Source organism: Schistocerca gregaria, chromosome 5 (assembly GCF_023897955.1).
Source record: "Schistocerca gregaria isolate iqSchGreg1 chromosome 5, iqSchGreg1.2, whole genome shotgun sequence".
In the NCBI taxonomy this organism is placed as follows: domain Eukaryota; kingdom Metazoa; phylum Arthropoda; class Insecta; order Orthoptera; family Acrididae; genus Schistocerca; species Schistocerca gregaria.
This window is the reverse complement of record NC_064924.1, coordinates 470814508-470835897: the sequence shown is the minus strand read 5'-3', so window position 1 is coordinate 470835897 and position 21390 is coordinate 470814508. Positions and strand designations below refer to the sequence as shown.

Here is a 21390-nt window from a genome sequence, read left to right as displayed (position 1 = left end):
GTGGAAGTTTCTTTCTGTTTTATTTACATCATCATTAATTTGAACCCAACAATTACGTTTGTTATTGTCTCTGTTGCATTTCGAAATCTTCTCTATCGTCTTACTTTCTCTTTTCGTTTGTACAAGAAGTTCCTCTTTGTATTCATCTTCCATTTTTCCGTAATCTACCATACATTTTATCCTGCCTAATTATACTCAATAATACATAATTTACTTCCAAACCATAACCTAAAATTTTCAACGCTTTCAACATAACCGCTGCTATAAAATCCATTGTTCCAAGTTTACAAACATTTCGTGTAAACTCGTGAATACTATTTCACAGCTTCAGTTCCTTTCACCCATTACACAACCATTTCAGTTTTTTTCCAACAACTTTCGTTTTATTTCCATTCCCGTTTTTCCCACAAAACCGATCATTTTTTAGCAGCTTCCCACAGGTTTACACATTATTATTTCTTCATCAAACAATTGTTAGCCTCATTATCATAACCTGCCAGTACATAACCAGTCCTTTGAATACATTTACACACATATTCTTCGAGACTTTATTCGAAAATTTTTTCGAATTTTATTTTTTCACAAATTATTTTTTCGAAACTTTTTTCGAAAAAAATTTTTTTTTTTCGAAATTTTCTTGAATTTCCCCACCCTTTAACGTGATCTGGAGACAACATAACTACCCAACCTTTGCACCCATTGTTGTTCACCAACCTAAGTTCAGCACATGATCAACATAGCTCATCTCAAACCAACACTTTTTCGACTTTTTTCACACCTTTATCTCTCCCTATATAAATCTCTTTTTACTTTCACTTTAACCTCATATTACCCTTTCCACCTACTAATACCATGTCAACCTCACAACATCCCTACAACGACCCCATTAAATTTTATTTACATTCCCTCCGCAAACATGCCTTCACCCTAGCCAGATTACGCTCCCATATTTTATTTACTCAGGCTTGTCTGACATTTGGCATTACTCCCAAAGGCCTCACACTTAAAGTTCCCATCTCTGGCTGCAATCCTTCTTTCAATCAGTCCTTATACCAGTTCCAAACAGCACAATCCATAGCCCTCACCCGCCTAATCCTTCACCTATACATCGACTCGGCCAATGAACACACCCGTCAACTCCTATCCCAAATCAAAGTCCTCAATCTTTCCTCTCCCACATCCACACCGGCTGTACATAGCATCCTCCTACAGGCCAACCGCAAATTAGAACAACATGCCACCCTCCACCTCAAAAAACTATCCAATCTCCTGGTTTCCCACCTCCGGAAAGGCAACTCACTCACCCTCCACAACCTTCCCTCTTTCCTGACGAAGCAACTGCCAGTTGCGAAAGCTCGTAATTCTGTGTGTGTGTGTGTGTGTTTGTGTGTTTTGTTCATGTGCCTGTCTGCCGGCGCTTTCCCGCTTGGTAAGTCTTGGAATCTTTGTTTTAATATATTTTTCCCATGTGGAAGTTTCTTTCTGTTATATATATATATTCCCTCTGACAACCGTGCCTCCATCCTTGCTACCTTCCCTGTTTTCCTTTCCCTGTTGCTTCATAACCTGGGTTGTGAGTAACTAAATCCACTTTCCCTTCTTCCCTTTCTTTCCCCTCTCTCCGCCCTGATGAAGGAACATTTATTCCGAAAGCTAGGAACTTAAATTTTCGGTTGTTTTTTGTGTTTCTATCGGCTGTACTGAGCTGAGGTAAGTACTGGCCAGCCCCTCTATCTCTTTGTTAGTAATTGTTTCACAGCTTAAAGTAGTAAATGAGTTTTGCTATTTGGGGAGCAAAATAACTGATGATGGTCGAAGTAGAGAGAATATAAAATGTAGACTGGCAATGGCAAGGAAAGCGTTTCTGAAGAAGAGAAATTTGTAACATCGAGTATAGATTTAAGTGTCAGGAAGTCGTTTCTAAAATGATTTTTATGGAGTGTGTAGGGAGCGTAGCCATGTATGGAAGTGAAACGTGGACGATAAATAGTCTAGACAAGAAGAGAGTAGAAGCTTTCGAAATGTGGTGCTAAGAAGAATGCTGAAGATTACATGGGTAGATCACATAACTAATGAGGAGGTAGTGAATAGAATTGGAAAGAAGAGAAATTTCTGGCACAAATTGACTAGAAGAAGGGATTGGTTGGTAAGACATATTCTGAGGTATCAAGGGATCACCAATTTAGTATTGGAGGGCAGCGTGGAGGGTAAAAATCATAGAGGGAGACCAAGATATGAATACACTAAACAGATTCAGAAGGATGTAGGTTGCAGTAGGTACTGGGAGATGAAGAAGCTTGCACAGGATAGAGTAGCATAGAGAGCTGCATCAAACCAGTCTCTGAACTGAAGACCACAACAACAACAATGACTTAATATATTACATTACAATGGAAACAATCAATTATTGACAATATAATGTAAATAGGTAGACGAAAAAAATTAATTAACAAACTATGCAAATTACTGTCTGTTGGAAGTGTGAAGTATGGTGCTAGAGTGTACAGTATAATATCATGCGTATTATGATTATCAGAGGCAACTTATTTATTAATAAGAGGTGTACTGATTAGTGAATGGGTAAAAAGAATAGGGTTAAGGTGTAATCTATTCTTCTAATCTATTTGGTGGTTTGGTTATTTTACAGGGGAACATCATTAATCATTACAGATGTGGTCTTACCTGTACTACCAGTTATGAGACTAGAATACAAAATTTTAATTTATGTTATTCAGTTAATTGAGGTTTATTTATGAAATTATTTACTTACATGTATACCATTGTTTATTTATTGTAGAAAAAGAAAAAGCCTGAATAACTGAGACAATAATAAGCATTACTGTATTCTGTATGAATATTGACATGACCTGTAGATAAATCTGTAATATAATGAAAATGCAATGACACTGTCATTTAATATAGATGACTTAGTGTTGGTGAAGAAGGAAGTACTCAAATTTTTTTCCTTGCTACAGTGGATCTTACAGAATACTAAGCAGACCTCAGCCAAAAGCTGTTTTCTTGATAGATTCACATAATTGTCAACAAAAAGAATTATACAACGTAGATATGCTTATGAAGTGCTACTCTGTTAAAATCAAACAATGTAAAATCCAGGATGGATTAATGACATTATTAGGAAAAGGATAGACTGTCATTCACCATATAACAGAGATGCTGAGTCGCAGACAGGCACAATGAAAAGACTACTAAACAGACCCTGGCCTTGGCAGCCACAAATAGAGGTCGAGGTCATGCGTACGTGTGTGCACCCATTTTGTGTGTGTGTGTGTGTGTGTGTGTGTGTGTGTGTGTGGCTGAAAACTTACGTGTTTAGTAGTCCTTTTGTTGTGCCTGTCTGTGAATCAACACCTCTGCAATATGGTCACTACCTTGTTAGAAGTAAGAGAAATATCAAGAACATAATAAAAGGTTATTTTTGTTATGGAATATAATAAACAAACCATAAACCACTATCAACTGTTATCGAGCAGCTGTTAAATGAGTTTACTGTATAATATCATTGGCACAATGTATAGTCACATCAAAAATTCTCAGGGGAGATAGCCATGTGAGAAAAAACAGTTTCATGAAAGGTGACACACTAAATATAGGTGAAAAACAAATGAAACATCATTTGCTTGAACAATTTTTTCGAAGAATATATATTAATTTAGAGCACAAGATAATATTATCCCATAAATACTAAAGACTAATGTCTTTAATAAAGAATTAAATGTATGAAAATATGAAAAGTGGGGAAAATGAGATTTCTTCCTTAATAGCTTCCAGTAGGGATGCATTTCCTTTTTTAAAAATTAAGAGAGCTGAATGTGACTGCTCTGAGTATAAGAATAAGAAACAAAAGTGAGGCTTAAGTGTATGAGACATGTTAGGTAATGTGGACGCAGATACGAAGCTTAAAGTAAATAGTTAGGTATAGGAATTACTGCATAAAATATTATAAGTATATGGATTTGCTTTAATAGATGGAAGCAATTAAAGTACAAATAATTGTAAGATGTAAGATGAGGAGTACCTAACACAGGTTGTCAGCCGTGTGTACAGTCAAGTATTAAGTGAAGTAACCTCTTTGAACCTCTGTAAGGAGAGAAGTGGGAAATATGCTGGTGGATGCTGTGTGACTGGTTTATAATATAAGGTGAAGTGTACTCACATTAGGAGAAGGTAGAAATGTAAGATGGATAGAGAGACACATGAAAGAGACTGTGGGTCAGGTACATTTATGAAAGGAATGGCCTGTACCACATATCTGAAGGAATTTTATATGGGGCACTTCCACATGATTAAAATAAGGTTGTACAGAATCTATCCAAATAAGCAGATGAGCAGTTCTTTTTATGAAATGATTCAAATGGATACAATGACAACTGATTGTGTCAAGGAAGAGGTTTCTCAACTTGTTAAGATAGAGGTTTTTCCTAATTATAGTGTGTGATTTAATAGTCATGGGTGACTGGAATTGGAGTGTAGGAAAAGGGAGTGAAGGAAACGTAGTAGGTGAATATGGATTGGGGCTAAGAAATGAAAGAGGAAGCCGCCTGGTAGAATTCTGCACAGAGCACAACTTAATCAAAGCTAACACTTGCTTTCAGAATCATGAAAGGAGGTTGTATACATGGAAGAACCCTGGAGATGCTAAAAGGTATCAGATAGATTATATAATGGTAAGACAGAGATTTAAGAACCAGGTTTTAAATTGTAAGACATTTCCAGGGGCAGATGTGGACTCTGACCACAATCTATTGGTTATGAACTGTAGATTAAAACTGAAGAAACTGCAAAAAGTTGGGAATTTAAGGAGATGGGACCTGGATAAACTGAAAGAACCAGAGGTTGTACAGAGTTTCAGGGAGAGCATAAGGGAACAATTGACAGAAACAGGGGAAAGAAATACAGTAGAAGAAGAATGGGTAGCTTTGAGAGATGAAGTAGTGAAGGCAGCAGAGGATCAAGTAGGTAAAAAGACGAAGGCTAGTAGAAAACCTTGGGTAACAGAAGAAATATTGAATTTAATTGATGAAAGGAGAAAATATAAAAATGCAGGAAATGAAGCAGGCAAAAAGGAATACAGACGTATCAAAAATGAGATCGACACGAAGTGCAAAATGGCTAAGCAAGGATGGCCAGAGGACAAATGTAAGGATGTAGAGGCTTATCTCTCTAGGGGTAAGATAGATACTGCCTACAGGAAAATTAGAGAGACCTTTGGAGAAAAGAGGACCACTTGTATGAATATCAAGAGCTCAGGTGGAAACCCAGTTCTAAGCAAAGAAGGGAAAGCAGAAACGTGGAAGGAGTATATAGAGGGTCTATACAAGGGCCATGTACTTCAGGACAATATTATGGAAATGGAAGAGGATGTAGATGAAGATGAAATGGGAGATACGATACTGTGTGAAGAGTTTGACAGAGCACTGAAAGACCTGAGTTGAAAAAGGGCCCCGGAGTAGACAACATTCCATTGGAACTACTGACAGCCTTGGGAGAGCCAGAACTGACGAAACTGTACCATCTGGTGAGCAAGATGTATGAAACAGGCAAAATACCCTCAGACTTCAAGAAGAATATAATAATTCCAATCCCAAAGAAATCAGGTGTTGATAGCTGTGAAAATTACCGAACTATCAGTTTAATAAGCCACAGCTGCAAAATACTAACTCAAATTCTTTACAGACGAATGGAAAAACTAGTAGAAGCCGACCTCGGGGAAGATCAGTTTGGATTCCATAGAAATACTGGTACACGTGAGGCAATACTGGCCTTACGACTTATCCTAGAAGAAAGATTAAGGAAAGGCAAACCTATGTTTCTAGCATTTGTAGACTTAGAGAAAGCTTTTGACAATGTTGACTGGAATACTCTCTTTCAAATTCTAAAGGTGGCAGGGGAAAAATACAGGGAGCGGTAGGCTATTTACAATTTGTACAGAAACCAGACGGCAGTTATAAGAGTCGACGGATATGAAAGGGAAGCAGTGGTTGGGAAGGGAGTAAGACAGGGTTGCAGCCTCTCCCCGACGTTATTCAGTCTGTATACTGAGCAAGCAGTAAAGGAAACAAAAGAAAAATTCGGAGTAGGTATTAAAATGCATGGAGAAGAAATAAAAACTTTGAGGTTCGCCGATGACATTGTAATTCTGTCAAAGACAGCAAAGGACTTGGAAGAGCAGTTGAATGGAATGGACATTGTCTTGAAAGGAGGATATAATATGAACATCAACAAAAGCAAAACGAGAATATTGGAATGTAGTTGAATTAAGTCGGGTGATGCTGAGGGAGTTAGATTAGGAAATGAGACTCTTAAAGTAGTAAAGGAGTTTTGCTGTTTGGGGAGCAAAATAACTGATGATGGTCGAATTAGAGAGGATATAAAATGTAGACTGGCAATGGCAAGGAAAGCGTTTCTGAAGAAGAGAAATTTGTTAACATCGAGTATAGATTTAAGTGTCAGGAAGTCATTTCTGAAAGTATTTGTATGGAGTGTAGCCATGTATGGAAGTGAAATATGGACGATAAATAGTTTGTACAAGAAGAGAATAGAAGCTTTCGAAATGTGGTGCTACAGAAGAATGCTGAAGATTAGATGAGTTGTTGTTGTTGTCTTCAGTCCTGAGACTGGTTTGATGCAGCTCTCCATGCTACTCTATCCTGTGCAAGCTGCTTCATCTCCCAGTACCTACTGCAACCTACATCCTTCTGAATCTGCTTAGTGTATTCATCTCTTGGTCTCCCTGTACGATTTTTAACCTCCACGCTGCCCTCTAATGCTAAATTTGTGATCCCTTGATGCCTCAAAACATGTCCTACCAACCGATCCCTTCTTCTAGTCAAGTTGTGCCACAAACTTCTCTTCTCCCCAATCCTATTCAATACCTCCTCATTAGTTACGTGATCTACCCATCTAATCTTCAGCATTCTTCTGTAGCACCACATTTCGAAAGCTTCTATTCTCTTCTTGTCCAAACTAGTTATCGTCCATGTTTCACTTCCATACATTTCTACACTCCAAACAAATACTTTCATAAGCGGCTTCCTGACACTTAAATCTATATTCGATGTTAACAAATTTCTCTTCTTCACAAATGCTTTCCTTGCCATTGCCAGTCTACATTTTATATCCTCTCTACTTCGACCATCATCAGTTATTTTACTTCCTAAATAGCAAAACTCCTTTACTACTTTAAGTGTCTCATTTCCTAATCTAATTCCCTCAGCATCACCCGATTTAATTTGACTACATTCCATTATCCTCGTTTTGCTTTTGTTGATGTTCATCTTATATCCTCTTTTCAAGACACTGTCCATTCTGTTCAACTGCTCTTCCAAGTCCTTTGCCGTCTCTGACAGAATTACAATGTCATCGGTGAACCTCAAAGTTTTTATTTCTTCTCCATGAATTTTAATACCTACTCCAAATTTTTCTTTTGTTTCCTTTACTGCTTGCTCAATATACAGATTGAATAACATCGGGGAGAGGCTACAACCCTGTCTCACTCCTTTGCCAACCACTGCTTCCCTTTCATGCCCCTCGACTCTTATGACTGCCATCTGGTTTCTGTACAAATTGTAAATAGCCTTTCGCTCCCTGTATTTTACCCCTGCCATCTTCAGAATTTGAAAGAGAGTATTCCAGTCAACATTGTCAAAAGTTTTCTCTAAGTCTACAAAAGCTAGAAACATAGGTTTGCCTTTTCTTAATCTTTCTTCTTAGATAAGTCGTAAGGTCAGTATTGCCTCACGTGTTCCAACATTCCTACGGAATCCAAACTGATCCTCCCCAAGGTCCGCATCTACCAGTTTTTCCATTCGTCTGTAAAGAATTCGTGTTAGTATTTTGCAGCTGTGACTTATTAAACTGATAGTTCGGTAATTTTCACATCTGTCAGCACCTGCTTTCTTTGGGATTGGAATTATTATATTCTTCTTGAAGTCTGAGGGTATTTCACCTGTCTTATACATCTTGCTCACCAGCTGGTAGAGTTTTGTCATGACTGGCTCTCCCAAGGCCATCAGTAGTTCTAATGGAATGTTGTCTACTCCGGGGGCCTTGTTTCGATTCAGGTCTTTCAGTGCTCTGTCAGACTCTTCACGCAGTATCTTACCTCCCATTTTGTCTTCATCTACATCCTCTTCCATTTCCATAATATTGTCCTCAAGTACATCGTCCTTGTATAAACCTTCTATATACTCCTTCCACCTTTCTGCCTTCCCTTCTTTGCTTAGAACTGGGTTGCCATCTGAGCTCTTGATATTCATACACGTGGTTCTCTTCTCTCCAAAGGTCTCTCTAATTTTCCTGTAGGTAGTATCTATCATATCCCTAGTGAGATAAGCTTCTACATCCTTACATTTGTCCTCTAGCCATCCCTGCTTAGCCATTTTGCACTCCCTGTCGATCTCATTTTTGAGACGTTTGTATTCCTTTTTGCCTGCTTCATTTACGGCATTTTTATATTTTTTCCTTTCATCAATTAAATTCAATATTTCTTCTGTTACCCAAGGATTTCTAGCAGCCCTCGTCTTTTTACCTACTTTATCCTCTGCTGCCTTCACTACTTCATCCGTCAGAGCTATCCATTCTTTTTCAACTGTGTTTCTTTCCCCCATTGCTGCCAATTGTTCCCTTATGCTCTCCTTGAAACTCTGTACAACCGCTGGTTCTTTCAGCTTATCCAGATCCCATGTCCTTAAATTCCCACCTTTTTGCAGTTTCTTCAGTTTTAACCTACAGGTCATAACCAATAGATTGTGGTCAGAGTCCACATCTGCCCCTGGAAATGTCCTACAATTTAAAACCTGATTCCTAAATCTCTGTCTTACCATTATATAATCTATCTGATACCTTTTAGTATCTCCAGGATTCTTCCATGTATACAACCTTCTTTTATGATTCTTGAACCAAGTGTTAGCAATGATTAAGTTATGCTCTGTGCAAAATTCTACCAAACGGCTTCCTCTTTCATTTCTTAGCCCCAATCCATATTCACCTACTATGTTTCCTTCTCTCCCTTGTCCTACTGACGAATTCCAGTCACCCATGACTAGTAAATTTTCATCTCCCTTCACTACCTGAATAATTTCTTTTATCTCATCATACATTTCATCAATTTCTTCATTATCTGCAGAGCTAGTTGGCATATAAACTCGTACTACTGTAGTAGGCATGGGCTTTGTGTCTATCTTGGCCACAATAATGCGTTCACTATGCTGTTTGTAGTAGCTTACCCGCATTCCTATTTTCCTATTCATTATTAAACCTACTCCTGCATTACCCCTATTTGATTTTGTATTTATAACCCTGTATTCACCTGACCAAAAGTCTTGTTCCTCCTGCCACCGAACTTCACTAATTCCCACTACATCTAACTTTAACCTATCCATTTACCTTTTTAAATTTTCTAACCTACCTGCCCGATTAAGGGATCTGACATTCCATGCTCCGATCCGTAGAATGCCAGTTTTCTTTCTCCTGATAACGACGTCCTCCTGAGTAGTCCCCGCCCGGAGATCCGAATGGGGGACTATTTTACCTCCGGAATATTTTACCCAAGAGGACGTCATCATCATTTAATCATACAGTAAAGCTGTATGTCCTCGGGATAAATTACGGCTGTAGTTTCCCCTTGCTTTCAGCCGTTCGCAGTACCAGCACAGCAAGGCCATTTTGGTTAATGTTGCAAGGCCAGATCAGTCAATCATCCAGACTGTTTCCCCTGCAACTACTGAAAAGGCTGCTGCCCCTCTTCAGGAACCACATGTTTGTCTGGCCTCTCAACAGATACCCCTCCGTTGTGGTTGCATGTACGGTACGGCCATCTGTATTCCTGAGGCACGCAAGCCTCCCCACCAACGGCAAGGTCCATGGTTCATGGGGGGATTAGATGGGTAGATAACATAATTAATGAGGAAGTATTGTATAGGATTGGGGAGAAGAGAAGTTTGTGGCACAACTTGACCAGAAGAAGGGATCGGTTGGTAGGACAAGTTCTGAGGCATCAAGGGATCACCAATTTAGTATTGGAAGGCAGCGTGGAGGGTAAAAATCGTAGAGGGAGACCAAGAGATGAATACACTAAGCAGATTCAGAAGGATGTAGGTTGCAGTAGGTACTGGGAGATGAAGAAGCTTGCACAGGATAGAGTAGCATGGAGAGCTGCATCAAACCAGTCTCAGGACTGAAGACTACAACAACAACGGGGATCTTTTATATTTCCATTTATATGAACATTGGAATATTTGAAATTTTGATGTGCACTTATAAGAAAAACACATGACTCCTGTGAAAAAGGTAAACATAATAAAAATAGGTATAAGAGAATTGACATGTAAATGAGTTAAATAAGTTAAAGCAAATCAGTCTCTTTACTGAGATAAGAGATTAAGCAAACAAACAATACCCACATACTGAGCGAAATCTTTACCATTTTAAGAGAGTCGAATGAATACTCATTCTAAAAGGAACCATGACACATAACACTTATAACAAACAAAATATTTTTTATCAAATATTGTTAAATATGAACTGGTGTAACAGTCACTAATGATATGTGTAAATTGTGTACCTGTTGAAGAAATGAAAATACTGGTACATATGAATAAGCAATTATGCATGACACCTCTAGCTTAAGAGCAGGGATATGTAGTGTAACAGGGCATTTTATCAAATATCAAGGTCAACTATTGGTATCTGTAACAGCTACAGATGATTGTGACAACAGATAAAACAATGTATAAGAAAGGTGCAGATATTGTATGCCCTCGTCTATGTTTCTACAGAGGGTACATGCACTGCAACAACAATGGCAGCAGTGTGTGGCATTTACCTGCTGCACAAAGTTACATGTATGCTTTGGCACTCCAAGTTGGCAGTGTATTGGCTGGCTTATAGTAAGATGGCCACCAAGAGTGTCAATGAGGACCCAAAACAAATGAACCACTTTTATGTTTAAAGGAACTTTGACGTATGATATAAGGGTGAGACATTACATATCACAATGTGTTAATGTGTGATTAAACTATTGTGATTTACAATAATTGGGATCAGTCATTGTGAGACTTGAAGACTTTAAATACATAGAAGCACAGATGAGAGTTCAGAGTTTATTTAGTAGCTTGAAGTAGTCATCGTGATCTAAAATTTCAGCATCAGCAAGTACTGATCAGACTACAGAAGAGAAAGAAGTTAATATACAGAGGTGGGACAGAGTAACCGGACCAGCAGAACAATTTCTAAAGGCAACCTGTTATCAGCAACATTTATAACAGGTACTGAGAAATCTGAAATGGTGAAAATGTACTAAATGCAGACAGCAGCTAAAGTACGTCACTCACAAACTCATCTGTTTTCACTGTGTGACAAACCCATTTTTGAGTCAAAACAATAACAACAACACATTAGTCATGCTAATCTGATTCTACAAAGACTATCCTATGTAGCTATAAAGAATGAAAATAAAACTTTTCAGGTTTTCCTGGCAGGCCAGTTGCAAATACGCTTTTCAGGTTTGTCACCAAATAACATCGTGCATCGTGCAAGTCCCACAATATTTGATTGCTCTAAGTTTGTATAACAACAAGTCAAAGGCTGAAATGGGACTCTACACAGTATTTTAGATAGATATCTTAGGACATGTATACAAAACTGGTGAAATTCTACAGACTCCTATATTGGACATGAACATAGCTACATCAATACTGAGATCCCTAACAAACTTTATAGAAAGGAAAGGGTATCAGTATACCTTTGAAGAATGTGAGATGAATGGTGTTGAGTACAAAGGAGAAATACAGTGCAACTGCAAAATAAATGTACTTTTATCACCAGTCAACTATTTCAAAACACCAGAAAAAAAAAGTCGAGCTGGCTCCATCAGATAAAGTAGGAAGGGGAATGAGTAGCGGAAAAAAAGTGGAGAAGAGATAGAGGAAAGACCGGTGGGTGCTTTGGCAGAGGGCAGCTGAACACAATGGGGATGAGGGTATATGTATTGGGAAGAGGTGATAGGGCCTGAACCAGCCTAGGGGTCTACAGATACTAATTCAGCCCTGTATCAACCTAACTAGACTTGAGGTACAATTTCTGAATTTATTCTGACTTCTGTAACCAACCACAAAATAATGTTGTAGAAGTTAATGGTATTTAAAATCTATGTGTAAACATGGAAAATAAATTTTTAATACAAACCTCAGTCCATATTTACGCTCCATGCAACGACCACCATTGTAGCAAGGGCTTGTCCGGCAATTTTCTCCTTTGGTAAAATTTCGGGCACCACATGTGCATTCAGCTATAACATCTACTCGAACACCAACTAGTGATGTTTTATTAGCATTAACCATGTAAGGAAGGTTACTAATATCCAACACATTTGTACAACTTCCTTCACACATAACATTTTCATAAAGGCACTCGTCTATACCAACCATAGTTATATTGATCCCAACATCCTTCTCAATCTACAACAGAAAGCACAAAAGAAAATGATTGAACTATTTTCAAAAACTAATTATTAACAACAGGAAAAAAGGAAAGGAAGGTGATCATATGTACCTCTTCTCTGTGCATTAGAACTAGGCCATTCAGTCTCACAGGCTTGTAATAAGGTGATCCATGAGCAGAAAATCTGATGTCTGTAATTGGTGGATGCTTTTTACGGAGCTGAACACTGAAAACATCTACATTTTCTCTTTCTGTTTCCAGAAGTTCAGCAAGTTTATCGCGGAAACGGTCAGCTTTGCTACGTTGAAGACTCTGTGTCTAAAATTAATTTTAAAAAGTTTTAACATGTACTTTCTCAGTGAAATATAATCACACCATGAATGTTATTTGCACATAACTTACTCTGTAATCCCAAACTCTTACAAAATCTTCATCTGATAATCCTGCAATTCGAACTGACCCTGAATTTATAACAGCTTCGTGAGGTATTTCTCGTACAGTCACTGTCACATTTGCCTGCACATCTGTTTGAGTGTGTTTTCTGTCATATACTTTGAATCGCAAGTTATACCTAAAAAAATATTTAAGTTATAATTTTTCTCTTGAATAAAATCCTCATGCACTCACAATATTAGTAAATCATGGAGACAGATTAAAAATTACCTAATGAACAGTTTTATCTGGCTACACTCTGTCCTGTAGTTTTTAATAGTATCAGATGATGACATAAAGTTTTAGTGTTAACTAACCTCCCATCTTGTGTTCCATGACGCATTGTTATCATTCCGGTATCTCCATTAAGTTTAAATCTTGGATGTTCAGCACCTTCCCAGTAAAACTTTTTGTCTGGTAAATCCCAGTCATCCAGATCATACACATAAACCCTTCCAATTTCTGTATCTGGTGCTTGACCCTGTTAAAGACAATTATGTTAGAGGAAAGAAATGAACACCCAACATTTTATAGGTTCTAATCACTACTACTACTACTACTACTACTACTACTACTACTACTACTGCTGCTGCTAAATTTATTAAATTGTAGTTTAAGCTTATAGTTTCTATTTCAATATGTAGTAGATAGCCAGAATACTGGATAAATTATGCATAATTTTAAAACTTATCTGAATTACTGAGATGAAATAATTCTAAAAAACTCTCACTTTGCTGTATAACAATAATCAACAGAGAAATATTTTTTTTTATTATTGTAAACAGAACTGATCTTGATTTTTCCAATATTGTGCATTGACTCCTTCCTAATTTTCAGTCCATCCTGATATTTTATACAAATGTTAACTGCCTAAGAGCCATAACAAAAGAACAAAGTTACAGATCATTGATTTAATTATTTGTGAATTTATTTTAAGTTGGTATGAAGTTTTGTTCATGTTAAATGCAAACAGCAACAGTCTAAAACTAATATGTTTACTTAGTCAGCCTGATGCCAATATGTGGACAAGAGATTTTTTAAAATTTGTCATAGCTGAATTATTTTATCTGTGCAATTACTAATGGAATAAATTCATAAAAATTCAGTGTCTGAGTCTGTTACTATTATTATTAAGGAAAACTGTTGAAAAATGCAGATTAGTATGTATGGATTGTGGGAACAAACATTTTAGCTAAATTATGAAATTTTCTGTGATAGTGAAAGGGCACTTGGGTAAATGCTTCTTAAGTTTTTCATTGAATGTTTTCAATCCATTCATATGATTAATTATGTAGTAACATATGAATTGGTATGCCTCTTGTTGGACTGCACAAAGTGTCGACTGAGAATTTTCTTTTATCTCATCTATCATTGCAAATCTTTGTCCTTTCAACAGTGTTCTCAACTTTGGAAATAAAAAAAGTCCACAGGAGTCAGGTCTGGTGAGTATGGAGGATAAAGCAGCATAGTGATTTTGTTTTTTGTGCAACAATCATGCACCAACAGGGATGAATGTGCAGGTGCGTTATCATGATGCAAGAGCCACCAATTGTCTCTTCACATTCCAGGCCATTTCCTTCTCACACTTTCTCACAGCACCATCGCAGCACATCCCAATAGTGCCATTAACAGTTTGTCCCTAAGGCATGAATTCATAATGAACTAATCCTTCAAAGCCAAAGAAAACTATGAGCACAGCTTTGACATTTGACATGACTTGATGAGGTTTCTTTGGTCTTGGAGAACCTTTTCTGACTCACTTGAAGATTGAACCTTGTTCTTGACAACATAGCCAAGACCCACACCTCATCACCAGTTATGATTCTCTTAAGGAACATCTCATCCTCATTTGCGTGATCCAAAAGCTCTTCATAGATTGCGAGATGAATGTCTTCCTGGTCTTGACACATGACCTGTGGGACAAACTTGGTGGCAACACAATGCATTCCAAGATGCTGTGTCAGTATTTCATGACATGACCCAACCGAAATGTTACAGTCTTCTGCAATCTTTGATGGTCAGTCTTCAATTGACAACAATTTTGTAGACATACCTGACATGAGCATCAGATGTAAACGCCAAAGGACATTGAACGAGGGTCATCTGTACTTATGCCCAGCCGTTTTTAAATCATGTGAACCATTCATAACACCAAGTATGATTTAAGCACTCATTATCATAGGTTTCCTCCATCATTTGGTGTGGCTCTGTAAAGGTTTTCTTGATTTTCATGCAAAATTTAATGCAGATGTGTTGCTCCCCTTACTATGGCATTTTGAAATTCAGAAAATGTGTGACAAAATGTCATACTCAATACAGCGTTGCTTAATAACAGACATACAACAATGAAACTTCTGGCAGTTACACATTAAATACAGATGTGTGCAGGGATGTCAACTGCATTTCGCTTCGATACACCATTGGCACGAAATGACGAATGTTCCAGAATTTTTTTAACATACCTTGTACATGGTGTCCTAGCTGCAGGAATGATGATGGGAATGCGAGAGCTGTTCAAATGTTATTATCTAAAAGCGTAAGTTACACAAAGTAATGCTCTTCAAGCATATAAACCACAATATTTTACAATTTGCCATTAGTTAATGAAGAATAGATGCCATTTCAGCATGGGGAACTATCAGTAATTTCAAACCTTTGGCAAAAAATAGTGGATATTGCTTTGAAACATAACTTAGTTTTGGTGGAGAGTGAAAATGTATTTGGATTGTCAGTAAATGAGACCTGGGAGAGCTTGGTGAAGGGAAGAACAAATATTGAGATTTTGGAATAGAGACATTAATACTAGACAATAATAAAGTAAAAGTTAATGTTGATAATGTTTAAAAAAAAGCCAGAAATGTAGACAAAAATGTGACTGAATTGGAACCTTTTTTAGTAGCTGAACCTAACCCTGTAGTCAGTGTTGAAAACTGAGAGGTGTCTGAAATAGCTAGCAAAGAGAAACACATAAATAACTTAGTAACAATGTAGAGAGTGTTAATAAGAGTGAAATGGGAATTTTGTATGAGGATTTTGCAAATACATTAAATGATCTTGTGTAGGGACACTGTTCTCCTGCATTTAATGAGTTTGAAAAGTACTATCTAAATAATTTATTACCATTTTCTGCTTGAATTGATCAATGATTTTCCAGCTTTCATTGTTTTATTGATATAAAGTATCTGCCTAAAAAGTTAACATTCTATCAATTTTAAACTTAAACTATTTACTGATTGTCAACATTTTGGTAATACAAGGAGAAATAAAAGATTCAAAATGAAACGGTTTATATTAATTTTTATCTACACTATCCTTTTTGTTTATAAAGCCTGTCATAATTAGTGTCGCTATTTTTAATCATCAACATCGTCCTAGCAGCACAGCTTCACATTTTATATCTCCTGTGACACAAATATTTGGCTGTTTTTTTTTTTCAAAAATGTTGCAGTTTCTAATGTGGTGGTTCTGGTGGGACCCTGAGAACATAGCCGTTTATTCTGGATACATAGCAGATTTTGTTTTCTTTACTGATGTGAGAATGTTATAACGTCTCTTGCCTCCTAACTTATCGTCTTCATGCTGCTCTCTAACTTTCTGTGTAGAACCAGCAGCTTTCATTCCCATCATACCTCACTGTGAGTGGCAACAACACTTCTGCACAGAAAACGTAAGTATGCCACTGGCCTGTATCTGGGCTTCAACCGTCTCCTACAGAAATATATGCTATTGTTGAGTAGTTGTCCAGTTTTAAAGTCAATTCAATTCTGACTACAAATGGACCCAAAACCACAGACCAAACATGGTCAACATTCACGAAAAGTCAAAGTACGCAATACAGACAAAATTTGGTATCTGCTCCCCACTGCCTGCTCTACACTCATCCTAGATTTCAGCCAAGCTGATGTCAGTGTTCCCCTTCTGGCCTTTCTGTATTGCTGTGCTTGAGCAATGGTGAAACAAGGACTTCAGTATTTTCTAGGGTGCAGGTCATATGTAACAACAGCAACTAATATGTATATAAATGATTGCAATCATGATTCCAGAGGAATTCAAGTATTAAGTGAGAAACTAAGAAGCAGACGTGAAAAGAGGATGCCAGAATGGATGACTGGTGGAGATTATGTGTACTTGGCTGAAAATCCTGTCATCAGGGACAAGGATTCAAACCAAAGATTTGCAGTCTAGTTGTAAAATGCAGTGACTGGAGGTCATTCATGAAGAACTGAAGACCCTGAAACAGAATAATACTTGGATATTAGTTGAGTGTTCAAGTGGTGCACAGACTGTGTAGAACTGATAAGTCTTACACAAGAAAACAACAGAAAATGGGAATGTTTGCTTTAAGGGATGACTTGTGGCAAAGGGACAGGGAATTGACAATAAAGAAACATTTGGCTCTGTTGCATGTTATGATGTTATTTGAATCCTGTTGGCAGTAGCTGCTCCAGAGAAAATACATTTAGACCAGACATCAAAACAGCTTTTCTCAATGGTGTACTCAAAGATGAACAACATGAAATTTTGAAGATGATGCTGAATGTGAATGTTTACTGAAGCAAAGTCTGTATATTCTTGAATGGGCACTGCATTATTGAAGCAAATGTTTCATAGACTTCATGCTGAAAGCCGGATTTAAAAACAGTGGGGCTGATCCATATATCTTCCACTGTCAGAGCAACAAGAACTGTTTATATGTTGCAATCTATGTTGATGATGGTTTAGTTGTCAGTAGCAACAGAGAAGATGCTGAAGAGTTCATGTAGTCTTTCAATAACTTTTTGGGTATGAAGATAACAGCAAAATGTAGATGGATTGATAGCAATTAACCAAGAGGACTATACTAAGAAAATTCTGGAAAGATTTGGAATGGCTGAGTCTAATGGAGTTTCTACTTCAGTTTGGTGCAAAGAAGATAATGTCAAAGAGAAGAGCACAACCAAAGTTCCTTATTGCAAATCTTGAAGCTGTATGGTGTCTTATGTATTTGACTATGGTCTTACATCCAGACAATGCTTTCCCAGTGAACAAATCAGCTACAGCCATGGAAGATCCTACGGTTTAAGACTGGAATCCAGTGAAATGAATTTTTGGATACCTGAAGAATACAATGGATCACACAATTATCTAGAAGAGCAAAGAAGGTCTAGAGGTCTACACTGATGCTAATTATGCTGGTGACAACTCTGAGTCATAGGACAGTCTCAGGGACTAGTCAGTTACAAAAGGTAGTCAGTTACAAAAGGCAGTGGCAACAGCCACTATGGAAGCAGAAATAATAACAGCAAGTGAAGGAGCAAAGGGGCTGCTCTGGCTGAAAAGATTGCTGTATGAACTGACTGGAAGTGACACCTCCTATACTTTGCATTGACAGTGAAAGTACAGCAAAATTGTCTAAGAATCCAATGTAGCATCGAAAATCAAAGCACATGGAACTCCATCAGGGAAAGATTCTTGAATGGGGACCTTTGATTAGAACACATTGACAGAACTAACTATTTAGCTGATACATAATCCACAAATTCAACTGCAGTCACTTTACAAAGCTATAAAATGCCACATTACACAGATATATGAAAATAAACTGTTGTGACTCGCCGATCTTTCAACGTGCCAATATGCAGTTACGCGCGTCCTTTACATGCGGCGCTGTCTACTAACCATGCAGCAACCGCGCCACCTAAGCGACCAGCCAGCCAGCCAGCGGCTGCTGGACTTGGACTCAGTGCTGATTTGACTGTTGTAGTGTACACACGTCTTACTTTGTTTACATGATCTGTGACTTACATGTATTGTGTCGTCCTAGAAATATGTTTGTTCAACTAAACGTACTTTAGAGAAACTATTGCAAGGTCTCATTGAACAGCAAATACTTCTCACATCGGCGATTTGTGATGTAAAGAATGTGCGTAACTGCGTGGCGGCACGTTGAAAGATCAGCGAGTCACAACATAAACTTCATATTTTTATCTTCCATGTTAACACTTCCTACAAAGGAAAACTCCAATTCTTTCAAACAGTATCTCTAGTTGGGGCCTTTTCAATGGCTTGGTTAGTCATTGAAATGGTTCCAACTTGAGATGCTGTTCAAAAGAATCAAAGAGCAGAAAATTAAAACCATGTGAAAGTTAGTACTCACTTTCACATTCTCTTTGAAGGAAGCATTAACATTGAAAATAAAAGTACAGTGTGCATTGTCATGTACCTGTGTATGTGACTTTTTATTACTTTATTAAGTAAGTGTAGCATTCTAACTACACCTTAACAATATTTACATTCACTACTTAAATTCGAGATAAATAGTCCACCACAACTTGAAAAAAATAGTAATGTCCACAACTACAATATTATAAGAAGTCCTTCATTATTTATCACTGAAGCTAACAACGGCTTAAAAGGTGTCCAATATTACACTCAAAAGTCTCTGAACATTTGCCTAATAATACAAAAAGTCTGAAAATAGCAAAGCAAAGTTTAAACCTAAATCAAAGTTCTTTCTATTCTGTAGATGTATTTTTTTAAAAAAATCAAGTAGCATCTATAACGTGGAAGACGAAAATATTTACTTTTTTGTTAAATTTAAGTACTCTTATTATCAATTAAATTAGACATACCTACCTAATCCATTGTAACACTCACTTTACCCTTAATGGCAATGGAAAACTACTATGGCAGTACTGAGGAAGCTATTCTGATTCACGATCTATTAATTACTGCCCAAAAATCAGAGCTCAAAAGAGATCATGATACCTAACTGTATTCTGTGTGACTTTGATAATGTGAAATGATGGGGAAAGGGATTTTGGGGGGAACCAAACACCTCATAGTGCGTACAATGTACATGAAGTGTTGGAGTGTTCTCAAATCATTTTTGGCCTATTAAGAAGGAGTGAATTGTTTTGTTGAAGGACCTCTGTGTGGTGTTGTAAGTGATCAAATATATGCACATTTGTCCCTTCTGTACCAAAATAGTAAGGAGGTGTTTCTGAATAATATGGATGCTCACAAATAGTTGTTGTTTGGCATTGAAATGACAAGTGGTTTGCCTCAGTGTGGCTCACTACACACTATTAAAATTTCAAAAACGCAATACTGAAATGTCTCATGTGTCAACTGCCCACAGTTTGGTCCAAGTAAAATCCAGTTTTGCATGTCTTGTTCATCCAGCACTTGACTATCACCCTGATGACTGATGTGAGCTCTGATGGCACTTCGATAATGTGAAATGCCAAACTATTCCATTTACTGTGGTGACAGATGCACTTTATCTCCAGTACAGCAGCTATCTCTAATCCAGTTAGTTATTAGTATGTGTTTCGCCAGGAGGAGGAGCAGGAGATTAGTGTTTAATGTACCATTGACAATGAGGTCATTAGAGACAGAGCACAAGCTTGGATTAGGGAAGGATTGGGAAGGAAATCGGCCATGCCCTTTCAAAGAAACCATCCTGGCATTTTCCTGAAACAATTTAGGGAAATCACGGAAAACCTAAATCAGGATGGCCGGAGATGGGTTTGAACTGTCATCCACCTGAATGAGAGTCCAGTGTGCTAACCACTGCACCACCCTGCTTGGTGTTTCACTGGAAAAATGAGCATTATCAAAGATTACTATGTTTCTATTTATAAAATGTAAGCAGCTTTGGTATTTAATAATCTGTAAACTAAACCACTGTACACCATTTATACAGGAATTGTGCCATTTGTCTATTCTACATATGATTAGCTAACTACTAAATTCTAACACGAATGTCTTACCATATAATTATATACAAATATATCTTTGGAGCCTGGCTGCATTTTGTTATCATTAACATCTCCAATGACAACAGTTAGTGTGCTGGTCCCTGACATGGCAGGATTTCCAGAATCCTTTATTACAATTGGAATCAAATATTCTTTCTGCTGCTCTCGGTCAAATGATCGAAGGGATGAGACAACTGCCATGCCATCACCATTAGCACCCTCTGTTGAGGAAATATACATGACATTAAGATTCATTACCAGTTACGTAGTTCAAAATTACTTCTGAATGACTAATATTATCATATATCAACAACAGTCTTATAATTAGTGATGCACCAGTAAAGTAAATTCATAATTGATATTACAAATTTAGAATCTTCCAAAAGTTAAAACATTTTATTTTATTTTTACACTGATTATTATTATTATTAAATTCTATTTTGTTTCTTTTTTTGAGAGCTGCATTTAGGATGAAGGATATTTGCAGTAAATGGGCTAAAGTTTCTATGTTTCTCTCATTACAAATCATTTTTGTGCCATACTGTTTCTAGGACACGGAAACACTTCTATCACTTGATCATTAATCTTTGTCACTATTGAAATGTCCCCACTACTGCCCTAAACACATTTTCAGAATATTCTTTTATGAGCTGAGAAGTTTTTAAGCTTGTATCCAAGACACCATATTTAATGTAACTGCTTAATTTACTTGTAGAGTGGTGCATTTATGAACACCAAACCCTGTGTAGTTTAC

General features: G+C 37.3%; 1 protein-coding gene across 1 annotated transcript in view; it reads right to left on the bottom strand.

Moving 5' to 3' along the window:
- The window catches only part of LOC126273386 (neural-cadherin), a 432448-nt gene that overhangs the window by 168706 nt on the left and 242352 nt on the right, over nucleotides 1-21390 (bottom strand). Inside the window, exons 12-16 of the mRNA XM_049976939.1 lie at nucleotides 20649-20857; nucleotides 13212-13375; nucleotides 12865-13033; nucleotides 12574-12780; nucleotides 12208-12479 (exon numbers count right to left, since the gene is read on the bottom strand). Coding sequence (XP_049832896.1) covers nucleotides 12208-12479; nucleotides 12574-12780; nucleotides 12865-13033; nucleotides 13212-13375; nucleotides 20649-20857 — 1021 coding nt within the window. The remainder of the gene's footprint in view (nucleotides 1-12207; nucleotides 12480-12573; nucleotides 12781-12864; nucleotides 13034-13211; nucleotides 13376-20648; nucleotides 20858-21390) is intronic.